General features: G+C 41.0%; 1 protein-coding gene, 1 long non-coding RNA gene and 1 pseudogene across 4 annotated transcripts; 1 reads left to right on the forward strand and 2 right to left on the reverse strand.

Annotated features, from left to right (window-relative positions):
* LOC106588155 (NAD(P)H-hydrate epimerase-like) overlaps positions 1-6138 on the reverse strand; it is a 27686-nt pseudogene extending 21548 nt beyond the window's left edge.
* On the forward strand, positions 1576-11445 carry LOC106588147 (uncharacterized). Of its 3 annotated transcripts, none has more exons than XR_006762484.1 (3): positions 1576-1778; positions 10821-10915; positions 11153-11443. It is a non-coding gene; the product is annotated as an uncharacterized lncRNA (long non-coding RNA). The 3 variants fall into 3 exon arrangements; XR_006762485.1 differs by lacking the exon at positions 1576-1778 and adding an exon at positions 2695-2862 and having other exon boundaries at positions 11153-11444; XR_006762486.1 differs by lacking the exon at positions 1576-1778 and adding an exon at positions 9624-9657 and having other exon boundaries at positions 11153-11445.
* Positions 11446-12914: 1469 nt separating this feature from the next.
* LOC106588238 (free fatty acid receptor 3) lies at positions 12915-14877 on the reverse strand. The gene has a single exon (XM_014177056.2). It carries the CDS (start codon positions 14833-14835, stop codon positions 13921-13923), a length of 915 nt encoding a protein of 304 aa, XP_014032531.1. The 5' UTR covers positions 14836-14877; the 3' UTR covers positions 12915-13920.

Consider the following 14877-nt stretch of genomic DNA (forward strand, 5'->3'; position numbering starts at 1 on the left):
TGTTTATTTACCACCACAGACGGACACTGGCACTAAGAACGCACTCAGTCAGCAGTATAAGGAAATAGGCAAACAGGAAACTGATCACCCAGAGGTGGCGCTCCTAATGGCCGGGGACTTTAACGCAGAGAAACTTAAATCCATTCTACCTCATTTCTATCAACATGTTAAATGTGCAACCAGAGGGGGGAAATAAATTCTAGATCACGTGTACTCCACACACAGAGACGCGTACAAAGCTCTCCCTCGCTCTCCATTTGGTAAATCGGACCACAACTCTATCCTCCTGATTCCTGCTTACAAGCAAAAATTAAAGCAGGAAGCACAAGTGACTCGGTCTATAAAAAAGTGGTCAGATGAAACAGATGCTAAACTACAGGACTGTTTTGCTATCACAGACTGGAACATGTTTCGGGATTCTTCCGATTGCATTGAGGTGTACACCACATCAGTCACTGGCTTTATCAATAAGTGCATCGAGGACGTCGTCCCGACAGTGACTGTACGTACATACCCCAACCAGAAGCCATGGATTACAGGCAACATTTGCACAGTGCTAAAGGGTAAAACTGCCGCTTTCAAGGTGCGGGACTCTAACCCGGAAGCTTATAAGAAATCCTGCTGTGCCCTCCGACGAACCATCAAACAGGCAAAGCGTCAATACTGTAATGCAAACTATTACAGACTACAAAGGGAAGCACAGCCGTGAGCTGCCCAGTGACCCATCACTAAACTAAGGATCCTGGGACTAAACACCTCCCTCTGCAACTGGATCCTGGACTTCCTGACGGGCTGCCCCCAGGTGGTGAGGGTAGGTAGCAACACATCTGTCACGCTGATCCACAACACTGGAGCCCCTCAGTGGTGCGTGCTCAGTCTCCTCCTGTATTCCCTGTTCACCCACGACTGCGTGGCCAGGTACAACTCCAACACCATCATTAAGTTTGCAGACGACACAACAGTGGTAGGCCTGATCACTGACAACGACGAGACAGCCTATAGGGCGGAGCTCAGAGACCTGGCCGCGTGGTGCCAGAATAATAACCTATCCCTCAACGTAACCAAGACTAAGGAGATGATTGTGGACTACAGGAAAAGGAGGACCGAGCACGCCCCCATTCTCATTGACGGGGCTGTAGTGGAGTAGGTTGAGATCTTCAAGTTCCTTGGTGTCCACATCACCAACAAACTAGAATGGTCCAAACACACCAAGACAGTCGTAAAGAGGGCAAGACAAAGCCGCCTATACCCCCTCATGAAACTAAAAAGACTTGGCATGGGTCCTCAGATCATCAAAAGGTTTTACAGCTGCAACATCAAGAGCATCCTGACTGGTTGCATCACTGCCTGGTACGGCAACTGCTCAGCCTCCGACCACAAGGCACTACAGAGGGTAGTGAGGAAGGCCCAGTACATCACCGGGGCTAAGCTGCCTGCCATCCAGGACCTCTACAACAGGCAGTGTCAGACGAAGGCCCTAGAAATTGTCAAAGATCCCACCCACCCCAGTCATAGACTGTTCTCTCTACTACCGCATGGCAAGCAGTACCAGAGTGCAAAGTCTATGACCAAAAGGCTTCTCAACAGCTTTTACCCCCAAGCCATAAGACTCCTGAACAGGTAATCAAATGGCTACCCGGACTATTAGGTGACAAATAAACTTTGATTTTACCTTATTTCTTGTCAATCAAGAGGATGGGAGAAACTCCCCAAATACAGGTGTGCCAAGCTTGTAGCGTCATACCCAAGAAGACTAGAGGCTGTAATTGCTGCCAAAGGTGAGTCAACAAAGTACTGAGTAAAGGGTCTGTACTTACGCATTTTTTAAAACATGAATTAGCAAAACAAATCCCAAAAACTATTTTTGCTTTGTCATTTTGGGTATTATGTGTAGATTGATAAGAAATGTAATCCATTTTAGAATAAGGCTGTAACGTAACAAAATGTGGAAAAAGTCAATGGATGGAATACTTTTCAAATGCACTGTGTGTGTGTATATATATATATATATTTAAAAAATAAAATTTTTGTTGGGGCAGCTAACTTCCTGATTTATTGAATTTTTGCAGTTTTATAATACTATTTTACATACTTTGTCATGAGGCTAAGAGAAAATGTTTCAGTATTAAAGCTAATTGTCTGTAATTCTACTCTTTTTGCCATGGGTCAGAGAACAATGTGCTCATCTCATGCCATTGTTCACATTTTGCAATGAGGCTGAAGGCACATTTCTCAGTTAAACTAATATCCGCCAATTCTACATATTTTTGCTATCGTAGGGTACCGACCCCCCCCCAACAGTTAGCCTGTCGATTTCACTTCACAACCTTTTGTTCAAGAATAATTATGATACAACACTTTCACAACTTCAGCAGAATCAAGAATCATCGCGTGTTTAGAATACACTCCACTCAATATTGTATAATCCACAACGACACGGCTACTGCCGCAGCCTTGCGGATGGCTACATGTAACACCACTACGAGTGCAATAGCCCAGGGAACAACAAAAATTAAATTACAATAAATAAAAAGGCACAAAATAAACCAGTTAATGACGGAAATATCTTCCCAATGGCCCTGTATAACTCCGACTGGCAAATATCGTTAGACCCTTCAACAGTGTCAAATTCTGAAGCCCTAATCTCGCATTTTCGAACAAGCGACTTCAACACCTCCTAGTTCGCGCTATCCATTTTAGCTCAGGTCCGTACCTGACGTGCTCTGGACTGTCTTTATCACATGACTCGTGTGTTTGTCTGGGTGATCAGTACCTCCTCCGCATTTCAGTGTCGCTGAATATCATATTTTAAACTGTAACCTTCATGGATATGCTTGAACAGACTTTGGACAGCTCTAAGAGGTACGAAAACGCGTCCTATACTGACCGCTCGTAATAACTTCCCAAGCCTAGGCACCATCTTCCTTTGCAACACATTAGCGCAACCTATATTCATTCATTTTCAGTAATATATTTCGTTATTGATTACATGAAACTGGCTATATTTTGCCCAGGCTTGCATAATGTATTTAATTTTTTACAACGATTCCATTTTGATATCATTATGCAATATTCCACTATGGGTTTGATGATATAATAATAATAATAATAATAATTGAAAGCTTTTCGGAACAGACTGTCTTGATCTCTGCCTTAAAAAAGACTGCAGACTAAGTGTTTAAGACTGAAGGATTACGGGGGCGTTACCAATTTGTCAATGTTTTGGAGGGAAAGTTGAAAGTCTAGTGTTGACCTGCTGATGCATGCAAGTTGCATTGTCTGATTACCCCAAAATTAAGTTAGTATACATTTTACTCAATCAACTTTAGCAGACTAGTATACCACATTTTCTTCCGCAAACAACACCAGGGGGCACTCTTGCTACTTATATCAGTGTACAGTACACAGTCAATTATAGTCCAGCGGAGAGATTAAATAATTGTTACATTTTAGGATACAAGTATCAAACTTGGTACACTAATACTAGATACATTAAGGAACATTTTAAATATTGCAGGCAGTCTGGGAAGCCTATCAGTCAATCCAGATTTCCTGTTAGGGTAAAATCATTCCAAACAATATAACATTACATTACAAAGTCATTGTTATATACCCACTAAATAAACTTTCATAAAGACTTTCATGGGGGCCACATTGAGGTAATTTTGACCATAGTCCAGCAGCTAAAGGAAAAAATGTTGGACTTTGTAATAGAGCCACCAAATTTCACACACAGCTAGGGCATGTCTAAATAAGTAATTTTGGCTAAATTGCCATCACAGATTTTGTCCATTAGCCCCCTGGCGGTCATTTCCAATATGGTCGCTGAAAAATTGACTAAGAAGTTGGATTTGTGTGTGGTTCTGCAACAAATGAGACAAAGTACCACAGTATGAGTCATAATACCCATAAAACCTAGCGGTCAAACAGGGAAATGGTTCTAGGGGTGTCCCCAATAAAAAATATAAAAAGTCTTGGTCAACCTAGGGTCTTCTGTTCTTTCGACCAATTGCTTGGTTTAAATTTTAAAACGTGTATTTTTCCCAATATAGCAATATAGTTTGTGTTTTAATAAAATCACCTATATGCAGGCTACTGAACTTGTCTGATGCTTTAAGCACACTGTGATTAAATAATTATTACACACAAATGGCTCAAGGGAGCCAGAGATCAAGATAGCCTAACCAGAATATATATATATTTTTTAAATGTTCCCAACCCTCTTACCCCCACTGCAGCTGACCTTTGCTCCTGCTGTTAAGTTTCCTAATAGCCTACACCAGGGGTCGGCAACATTTTCCATTTTATCTAGTTATGTTTTTTATATGCACATTTTTATGGAACAGTTTCATTTCATTTATAATAAAGTCTTTATTTCAAAAGCATTATGTAGTTAATCAAAATTCTAAAAGTAATTTATATTGGCAACTATGTAGAAATAGCCTACATAAAGCCAATAAATAAAAACATTGCAGCCTGCAGATAGAAAATATCCTGATAAAAATAAATATCCTATCAACAAACCTTAAACATTGTATCAACAATTAACTTGGGTCTGGCCTGAATTTGCACCAGCAAACTTCCAACATTGTATAAAATGTATAAAATATTCTGGGCCCTCAGATTTTCCCGGTCCAGCGAGCTCCAGACAGACATAGCTGTTGGCTATTTGCGCAAGGGATAAGAAGTAATCAGATAGGCCTATTTTATGAAGTTTCCACCGGATCAGAGTGTTGTGACGTTACTATCATTAATGTGATGACTGCTATTTATCGAATAATTACCTGCTACATTGAATTATTACTCGATTAATCATGTAACAATTAACTCATTAGGAATTTGGGGCACCATGGTAGTTCTTTAACGAGTTACTCTCCCCCGACTTAAGCTCTAAAGATAATATAAATATCTCTTACAACAGTAACAGTCAATTATTAGTTATGACCTTAGTCTCATTCTGAACATTGTTGACTTGGTAAATCTGCACAAACACTTACCTAAGTGATGAATCAGCGATACACAAATTGGCTTAATTATTTATTTACTAACTAAATAATCACACAAAATACAAACACACACACACAGTAGAGGTTATTGATTACTAACATAATGCAATGAAAACAGTCCCTAGTGGACTAACCCGATATGACGGCTTGTTACACAATGGAAAGGGGGTGGGGAAAGATAAAGAGAGACAAAGAGAGTGGACTTATCGTACATACATTTGGAAACTACGCTCACCCTAAATATGCATATTTAGCACCCTAACAACCGCTCATTCGGATTAGAAATGCAACATATATTTACACGTAGATGTCTTTCTCTGTCGTCTCTCTGTTGAAACCACTTGGTCCGTCTATGGGGAGTAGTTCGATGTAAGTCTCTGGTTGTCCACAAAGAAGTCACAATGTCCTTCTCAGTTGAAGACTTCATTTGTTCTGGAGTGTTTTTAGAATGGATCCTTCAGGTGTACCTCACGGTGGTGAGAGGGAACTGTTCTTCCCTCCCGTCTTTGGTCAATTGTCCTAGACTACTTTACACACCAGCTGCAGACTGTGAATGTTTGGTCTAGTCTTCACCTTTGTCACTCGTCGAGAATTTCAGAGGGTCTTACCATTTTCTGGTCTTGTAGTTTTAACCATTTCAACATGTGGACCATGTCCTCACGTTCAATGGTCTGTATTTAAATTCTCAGCGAGTCCTTTTAAGCACTCTGGCCTGAAAGGCGGTTGCATCGAGTTGACATGAACTCATTAGGGGCGTGGCTTAGTTAGTGTGCAACAGACATGAAAAAACATTATCTCATTATAAAACTAAAATCCTCAAACATTTACCTAGCTGATGGGTCCTTTTGATCCTCACCAAGGAGAGAGAGTCATGACAAGAGCATTACTTTTTTTTTCTCCTTTCACGGTGAGTGGTTATAGAAAGAGACCTGGAAAGATTTTTCAAATAGGCTACGTTGAGGAATTTTTGTCTTTCTCAATGGATGTAAAAACAGACTTTGTTTACTTCCTGTTTGAGATGAAGAAAAAAATACTTAGAGAAGTTCCAAAGTGGTGCTGAGTTAAGACAATCAGAAGTACTATCAGATCCCCAAATGGGCACATTTTATAACCTATATTTGCACGCAGGCCAGGTAGCCTAGGCCTAATTCTATTTATAATCAGGTGCGCGTCCTTACTCAACATTGACATGAGTGCTACAAACAAACTCCAGTTAATAAATGTACTACTCCTAAATGGAATGAAATAAACCAAAACTTGTTCCTCACAAGTGTAGCCTAGGTTGTGCGGTCCACATACGTGTCCACTCCGACAATGAGAACAGTAAAAGACTAATAATAATATATTGAATGCATTAACAGAAATTACCGCAACCAAACAAACATTGCAGATATAGAAAGTATGGGAATTAACAATAAATGTACTACTGGTGATCCCTGCGGCCTCCACAATGGATTAGTCCACTGAGACAGGCATCTTGTGCCATAAATTTGGGATCTGATAGTACTACCGTTCAAAGTTTGGGCTCACTTAGAAATGTCCTTGTTTTTGAAAGAAAAGCACCTTTTTTGTCCATTTAAAATAACATCAGATAGATCAGAAATACTGTGTAGACATTTTTAATGTTGTAAATATTGTACCTGGAAACGGCAGATTTTTTTAAATATGGAATATCTACATAGGCGTACAGAGGCCCATTATCAGCAACCATCACTCCTGTGTTCCAATGGCATGTTGTGTTAGATAATACAAGTTTTATCCTTTTAAAAGGATAATTGATCATTAGAAAACCCTTTTGCAATTATGTTAGCACAGCTGAAAACTGTTGTCCTGATTTAAAGAAGCAATACAACTGGCCTTCTTTAGACTAGTTGAGTATCTGGAGCATCAGCATTTGTGGGTTCGATTACAGGCTCAAAATGGCCAGAAACAGAACTTTCTTCTGAAACTCGTCAGTCTATTCTTGTTCTGAGAATTGAAGGCTATTCCATGCAAGAAATTGCCAAGAAACTGAAGATCTCGTACAACGCTGTGATCTACTCCCTTCACAGAACAGCGTAAACTGGCTCTAACCAGAATAGAAAGAGGAGTGGGAGGCCCTAGGACTATCTTCACAACATAGCTGATTGGCTCAAACGCATTAAGAAGGAAAGAAATTCCACAAATTAACTTTTAACAAGGCACACCAGTGAATTTAAATGCATTTCAGGTGACTAACTGATGAAGCTGGTTGAGGGAATGCCAAGAGTGTGCAAAGCTGTCAAAGCAAAGGGTGGCTACTTCGAAGAATCTCAAATATAACATCTGTTGATTTGTTTAACACTTTTTGGTTACTACATGATTTCATGTGTGTTATTTTATAGTTTTGATGTCTTCACTATTATTCAATGTATGAAATAGTAAAAATAAAGAAAAACCCTTGAATGAGTAGCTGTGTCCAAACTTTTGACTGGTACTGTATAGGTTTAGACTGCTCAATAAAAAAAATATTGGTTGACTTAACAGCCTATTGACCAGTCAACTAAATGGGGTCAGCCCTAAATGGTTCCAATAGTTTTTCCACCATTCATTTTTCCCATAGGGGATTTTAGGCTTCCCCTACCGTGACGTTTTGATAACCGTGTAAATATCAACCAAGGTGACTTTTATTCAATATATTTTCCTGTATTTACCCCCCCCCCAAAAAAAAATGCAATGCCAATTAGCTACTAATGTGGCTATCATATAGAAATTCAAATGCCATGATGATCTGGATGAGACTGCCGAATCGAGGCAAAGGTAAGAATAACTGGATTAACTATTTAATGTGAACAACATTTAGTAATCAATAAATTGGCTCTATTTCCTTAAATTTACAATTTTGTGAACTGCCTTGGGCAAGATGCAAATTTACACAATACCTATTTGCAAAGGTGTCAGCTGAAGATGACGTGCAGGAATTTGTAGTCTTGCATGATGTCTACTTTGATGCTAATTAGCATTTTCGAATATGAGAGTAAATAGAGCCAAATATATTGATAAAACTCACTATGTCCGAAAGAGATTTACACAGTTATCAAAACACATCCCTTATTTAAGTGTTTCTAAAATCCCATATGGGAAAAATGAATGGTGGAAAAACCATTTCACCGCTAGGTTTTATGGGTATTATGACAAGTCCATTGTGGGGCTTTATAAGCAAGTTGCATAACATAAAAGGTAAAGGTGATAAGGATGAATCTATCATACCAATAAATCACAAATAAGGAAATTACATGACATCTTAACATTATGCCATGGGTGTAATGGACAAAATCTGTGATGGCTCTAGCCACAAATATTTCAAATTTTTCCCGTAGCCGCTAGACTATGATCAAAATGACCTGTGTCCAATAGAAATTAATGGTGAATAATGTATTGTGTCATTGTGGAGTCACTTTTATTGTTAACAAGAATATAATAGGATTTTAAACACTTCTACATTAATGTGGATGCTACCATGATTACGGATAGTCCTGAATGAAGGGATATCCATTTGTTTCTTTTCAATGTGTGGGCATCTTACTAGTAAGTAAATACATGTCTTTAGGGGTACATGACTTATTAGGTGGAGGCACTGAACTACAGTATTTTACACACGTTAACCTTCACATGCTAACTATTTACAGACTAAATACTGCCACACCCAAATACTAGGTCAAAACTGATTAGATCTAAGGTCCCTTAGGAGACAGGGTTAAAAACTGAATTTGAAAAAAAAATATATATATATATATACTTTCCCTAGCTAAACCTTCAGGAAATTATCCCATCTGTATTTACCCTCCAATTTTGGCATGATTGGTTTGTGATTGTGTGTATCATGACATAATTTATTTTTAAAATGGGAGAAAACTAAAACTGTCCCACTTACCTGCCATCCCCAGAGACCTTGGTGAAAAGTAGACTCTACAGCATGGCAGTTCAAATTGGTGAGGACCATGTTTGCTTGCATCCCCTAAAACTGCCCCCCTCCCATCTTTGTTAGACAGACGTGTGGTTAATCCACTAGTCGTGATGAATCATACAACTTAGTGTCCCTGTCAGGTGAACGTGATGTATGGTATATTTAGATTTGGGTTATTGGATGACCGAAGGAGTCCTCTTCAATGTGGCAAGGAAACGTCTCGGTAACACCTTTATTTGAATAGTCTGTAGATCATCTACAGATGGACTATCAGTAACATTTCAACTAACCCTTACCCTTATCCTAACCCTAAACTTAACCCTTACCTTCTCAAGCAGTTGCTTATCAACAGATGGTCATACTATCAACACACTATCTGGACTATCCAAATAAAGTATGACCAATGTCTTCAAGTAGATTGTTCCAACTGTTGTGCACAAATGTAAAGTTTTGCCATGTAAAATAAATGGTGTCTTAAATGCAGTACGAGAAATAAAGGCAAATTCTAAATGCAAAAGTACTATAGTCAATTTGTTTATCATTCTAATTTGGATTTGTGGACAATGTATTTGAATACACTGTCAATTTGTTTGTTTTTATGAGCGTAGGTTTTACAGTGGGTAATGGTGACATTAAGTTTGACCATTTATTTGTCTTACTCTCTCTATGCAGGAAGATGGATGGCTCACGGGCACCTAGGGATAAGAAGAGCACAACACAATGAAAGTAAAAGATAATTTATCTGGCAAATGGAGACTTAAAAGTAAAAGTTCAGACTTACTATGGGCATAGAGAGAAAAAGGAGGAGCCTTACTAAATGTTTTCATGTCATTTCCAAAATGATTTTGATTATCTTGTGTAAGTGGTATTGACTAGCCCCCGAATGGGAGTATGGCTCATGCTGTACAGTGGTTGCTCAACTAAAAGTTTTGAGATTATGCTGCGGGATTTAGAGGTCATTTGTGGTTTAGTACGGTACCCTTCGTCACTGCGTCACTGCTCCAGACCAGCACAAGGGGGAGTTAGAGCACTGATTATGCTTACTGGAAAATACTCTTTCAAAATGAATGGGAGAGGCAAGTGGAAGGGGGAAAAGACAGCATTCAGAGGTCAAGACAGCGCTGCTCTGAGACAAGCATGGGGACTGGTCTTGATAAATATCTGAGATTTTTATTTTCACTGAATCACCGGTTGGGTATCGGTTAGACTACAATTAGGGTGTGGAAATGTTAGGATTATTTTGCTCTTACTGTACTACTGTAGCCTACTCCAGATTGGTCACGTTGTACAGTGCCATTATGGGCTATTAGCAGGACAATAGACTCTTGCCAAGAAGGAGGGTAGGGGGAGAATTGTTTCGTCAAATGTATTTCTTAGTTAGGTTGGCTGTATCACAACCGGCTGTGATTGGGAGTCCCATAGGGCGGCGCACAATTGGCCCGGGTTTGGCCGGTGTAGGCGGTCATTGTAAATAAGAATTTGTTCTTAACTGACTTGCCTAATTAAATAAAGGTCACGTTATTCAGCGCCATAATTTCCTAACGGAAACCCTGAGGGTTACGTTTTTCTTGGAATAGAAACACCATAATATTAATCAAATTAATTAAGCTACATTTCTTAAAATCAATCCCATATACTATGTTCTTACAAAAAAAACGTTTAAATTCTCTAGTACAGCCAATATTGAAGACTGACAAATGCTTCTCAAAGATGCCCTCTGGTGTTCAAACTAGCACTAACTAGCATTAATGGCAACAATGGCTGACAATTAAATAACGTGCCTTAGAATTCTTCGGTAGCCCGCAAGGTGTGCTGCAGTATGACGCAACTTTTACAGGAAGAACCACTGTAGCTTTAACAACTAAGCTATGGGATTCTTGTATTTGCAGTGGAGAGGCGGAGAAGAGACAAGATCAACAACCGGATCATCACTTTCTCAAAGATCATCCTAGACTGCAACATGGACAGTACTAAGACTGGAGCAGTGAGTGTGGTCAATTATATCATTTAAGACATTTACAGACTTTATGGGATAGTTTCCTGGACACAAATTAAGCCTAGTCCTGGACTAGAAAGCACGCTCAATCGAAACACTCCAATGAAATAGGTTTTTAGTCCAGATGTAGGCTTAATCTGTGTCCGAGAAACTCACCCACAATGTCAGATTGTGCGAAATCATGTTTTCTTACAATATAAGTCATGTGCAACCTTTTCTCTCTAGAAGAAAGGAGGGATCTTGTCGAAAGTGTGTGACTACTTCTGGGAGCTGAGACAGAATAACCAGCGACTGCAGGACCACTTCAAAGAGATGTTGAGAGTTCAGGCGGACAACCGGCTACTCAAACAACAGGTGCACACGTATACAGTGCATTCGGAAAGTATTCAGACCCCTTCCCTTTTCCACATTTTGTTACGTTACAACCTTATTCTAAAATGGATTAAATAAAAAATTGCCCTCTTCAATTTACACACAATGCCCCATAATGCCCCACAATGCCCCATTTATTTTGTGCTAATTTATAAAAAATGTAAAAGTAATTATTTACATAAGTATTCAGACCCTTTGCTATGAGAATCGAAATTGAACTCCGGTGCATCCTGTTTCCATTGATCATCCATGAGATGTTTCTACAACTTGGAGTCCACCTGTGGTAAATTCAATTGATTGGACATGATTAAGGCAGGCACACCTGTCTATATAAGGTCCCACAGTTGTCAGAGCAAAAACCAAGCCATGAGGTCAAAGGAATTGTCCATAGAGCTCCGAGACAGGATTGTGTCGAGGCACATATCTGGGGAAGGATACCAAAAAATGTCTGCAGCATTGAAGGTCCCCAAGAACACAGTGGCCTCCATCATTTTTAAATAGAGCTGGCCACCCTGCCAAACTGAGCAATCGGGGGAGAAGGGCCTTGGTCAGGGAGGTGACCAAGAACCCAATGGTCACTCTGACAGAGCTCCAGAGTTCCTTTGTGGAGATGGGAGAACCTTCCAGAAAGACAAACATCTCTGCAGCATTCCACCAATCAGGCCTTTAGTGGCCAGACAGAAGACACTCCTCAGTAAAACGCACACGAAAGCCCACTTGGAATTTGCCAAAAGGCACCTAAAGGACACTCAGAACATGAGATACAAGATTCTCTGGTCTGATTAAACCAAGATTGAACTATTTGGCCTTAATGCCAAGCGTCACGTCTGGAGGAAACCAGGCACGGTGAAGTGTGGTGGCAGCATCATGCTGTGTGGATGTTTTTCAGCAGCAGGGACTGGGAGACTAGTCAGGATCGAGGGGAAGATGAACAGAGCAAAGTACAGAGAGATCCTTGATGAGAACCTGCTCCAGAGCACTCAGGACCTCAGACTGGGGCGAAGGTTTACCTTCCAACAGGACAACGACCCTAAGCACACAGCCAAAACAACGCAGGAGGGGCTTCGGGACAAGTCTCTGAATGTACTTGAGTGGCACAGCCAGAGCCTTGACTTGATGTCACTTGTTAAATCCACTTCAATCACTGTAGATGAAGGGGAGGACACTGGTTAAAGAAGAATTGGAAGAATGGTCCACCACCCAAAGGACATCCAGCCAACTTGACACAACTGTGAGAAGCATTTGCGTCAACATGGGCCTGCATCCCTGTGGAACACTTTTGACACCTTGTAGTCCATGCCGTGATGAATTGAGGCTGTTCTGAGGGGGGTGGGGGGTTGCAACTCAATACTAGGAAGGTGTTCCTAGTGTTTGGTATATTCAGTGTAGTTGCTGTGTAATTTGGAGCTTGTAGCTGATTTGTCTTGTATTGCCAATAGGGCTGTTAGTGTTGCAGCATTGTTCATACATAATATTACCATGTACAATTTCAGTAGCACATCAGTGGAGGCTGGTGGGAAGAGCTATAGGAGGTCAGGCTCATTGTAATGGCTGGAATGGAATAAATGGAACGGTATCAAACACAAACATATGGAAACCACATTTTTGACTCTGTTCCATTTTTTCCATTCTGGCCACTACAATGAGCCTGTCCTCCTATAGCTCCTCCCACAAGCCTCCACTGTAGCACATATATGTCTTAGAGTGATGGACTGTACCATCCCTGCGGCCTCCGCAATGGATTAGTCCACTGAGACAGGCACGAAACAGGCGGGTGTCTCGTGTGGCATAAAAAAAAATGTTTGAGCACTCAACTAAAAAAATCTCCGTCGAACAACAGCCTATCAACCAAACAACTGACCAGTCGACTAAATGGGGTCAGCCCTAATTGTCAATCTGCCTTGTCAAACAAGGCACTCATTTATTTCCCTCTGAATTCAATCCCATTGAATCTATAATGTTACTGAGTGTACAATTTGTAAACTAATAACAAACATAACTAGTTCACAGGACACTATAAAGAGCAGTTATCTGTATTTATCAAGACCGGCACAAGGAGAGCGGTTGTCGATTTGTTTACAGTTCCTAGCAACGGAAAGACAAGCATGAGACGCTGTGACTCAGTGCTGTATAATCTCCCCATGTTTGCACATCCTGCCTTACACGCTTGTTACACAAAATGAACTCAAAATTGGACATCTTTCACACCCACCTCTGTGCTCTTATAGCTTCTGGTTCTAATTTATTTATTCCAAGCCCCATAAAACAAGTATATTTTTTATTGGATGTAACCTACTGGTTAGAGCACATGTACTGTAATATAAACAATACGGGTGATCGATTTATTCATGATTTTTTAAATTAAATATAAATATGGTTTGTGGAGGTGTGGGTAATGGTTATACTATAATTGTGGCACACCTTTAGGGAACGTAATTTATCATAGGTAGGAATTAAATGATCTTTGCCAACAGTTACATAACATAACAGAATATACCTAATACATATAATACACATAATTGCACTGAACATACATAAATCTCCATGCATGACTAATTGGAACATAAACACTCAAGGGGGAATGTTTTTCTGTATTTATCAGTCTTGGAGGCTGACCCCTATCAGACTTGACCCCTCTCACACTTTAAAATGTGTAGTGTAGCCACGAAGCTCCTGAAGCAGTGACTGAGCATGCTCCTGACAGCCACCGAGGAGAAGTAGAAGATGATGGGGTCCAGGCAGGCGTTGAGGGTACTGGAGAGCAACGCTACATCCCTCCAACTCTCGCTGTCTTTCCGGACGAACCCCACCACGTGGGATACGTTGTAGGGCCCAAAGCAGAGGGCAAACACCAACAGGGTGCCCAGTGCCAGCCCAATGGCCCGCAGGCGCCGCCGCCGCCCAATGTTGGGCAGCCGAGACAGGATACGGATGAAGTTGACATAGCAGAAGGTGCAGACCAGGAAGGGGACGCAGAAGAGGACCAGGAATAGCTCCAGACGCACTGGGAGAAGGATGCTGAGCTGGTCTTGGGTGAAGTTCAGGTAGCACGTTGTCGGGGGATCGTCTATAATGGTCCCATTGCTATATATCCATTGGGAGCAGGGCACAATGTACACAACGCTAAGGTTCAGTGATGACACCACCCAACATATGATGCTGGCCACCACAGCATAGCGTGGCCTGTGACACAGGGCGTATCTGATAGGGAAGGCTACACCAAGGTAGCGCTCCACACTCACCGCGGTCAGGAGGAGGGTGCTGTTGTAGATGGTGGAGTAGAACAGGAAACCAGTGACTGGACACAAGAAGAAGGGGAGGTTCCAGTTCATGTCATCAACAGCCTCCTTTATCTTGAAGGGCAGGAAAGCGAGAAAGATGAGGTCGGAGATGGTCAGGTTGAGTAGCAGGATGTCGATGGGGGCAGGTTTGCGGCGCACCTTTTGGCAAAAGGTGCAGAATGCTAGGATGTTGGCAGGTACCCCGATCAGGAAGGTGGCAATGTAAACAGACAGCAACAGATGAGTGATCGGCATGGCGATTAGCCTACTTCATCAGTCACAGACACTTGGAGACTC

This window comes from Salmo salar, chromosome ssa27 (genome assembly GCF_905237065.1).
Source record: "Salmo salar chromosome ssa27, Ssal_v3.1, whole genome shotgun sequence".
Classification (NCBI taxonomy): Eukaryota; Metazoa; Chordata; class Actinopteri; order Salmoniformes; family Salmonidae; genus Salmo; species Salmo salar.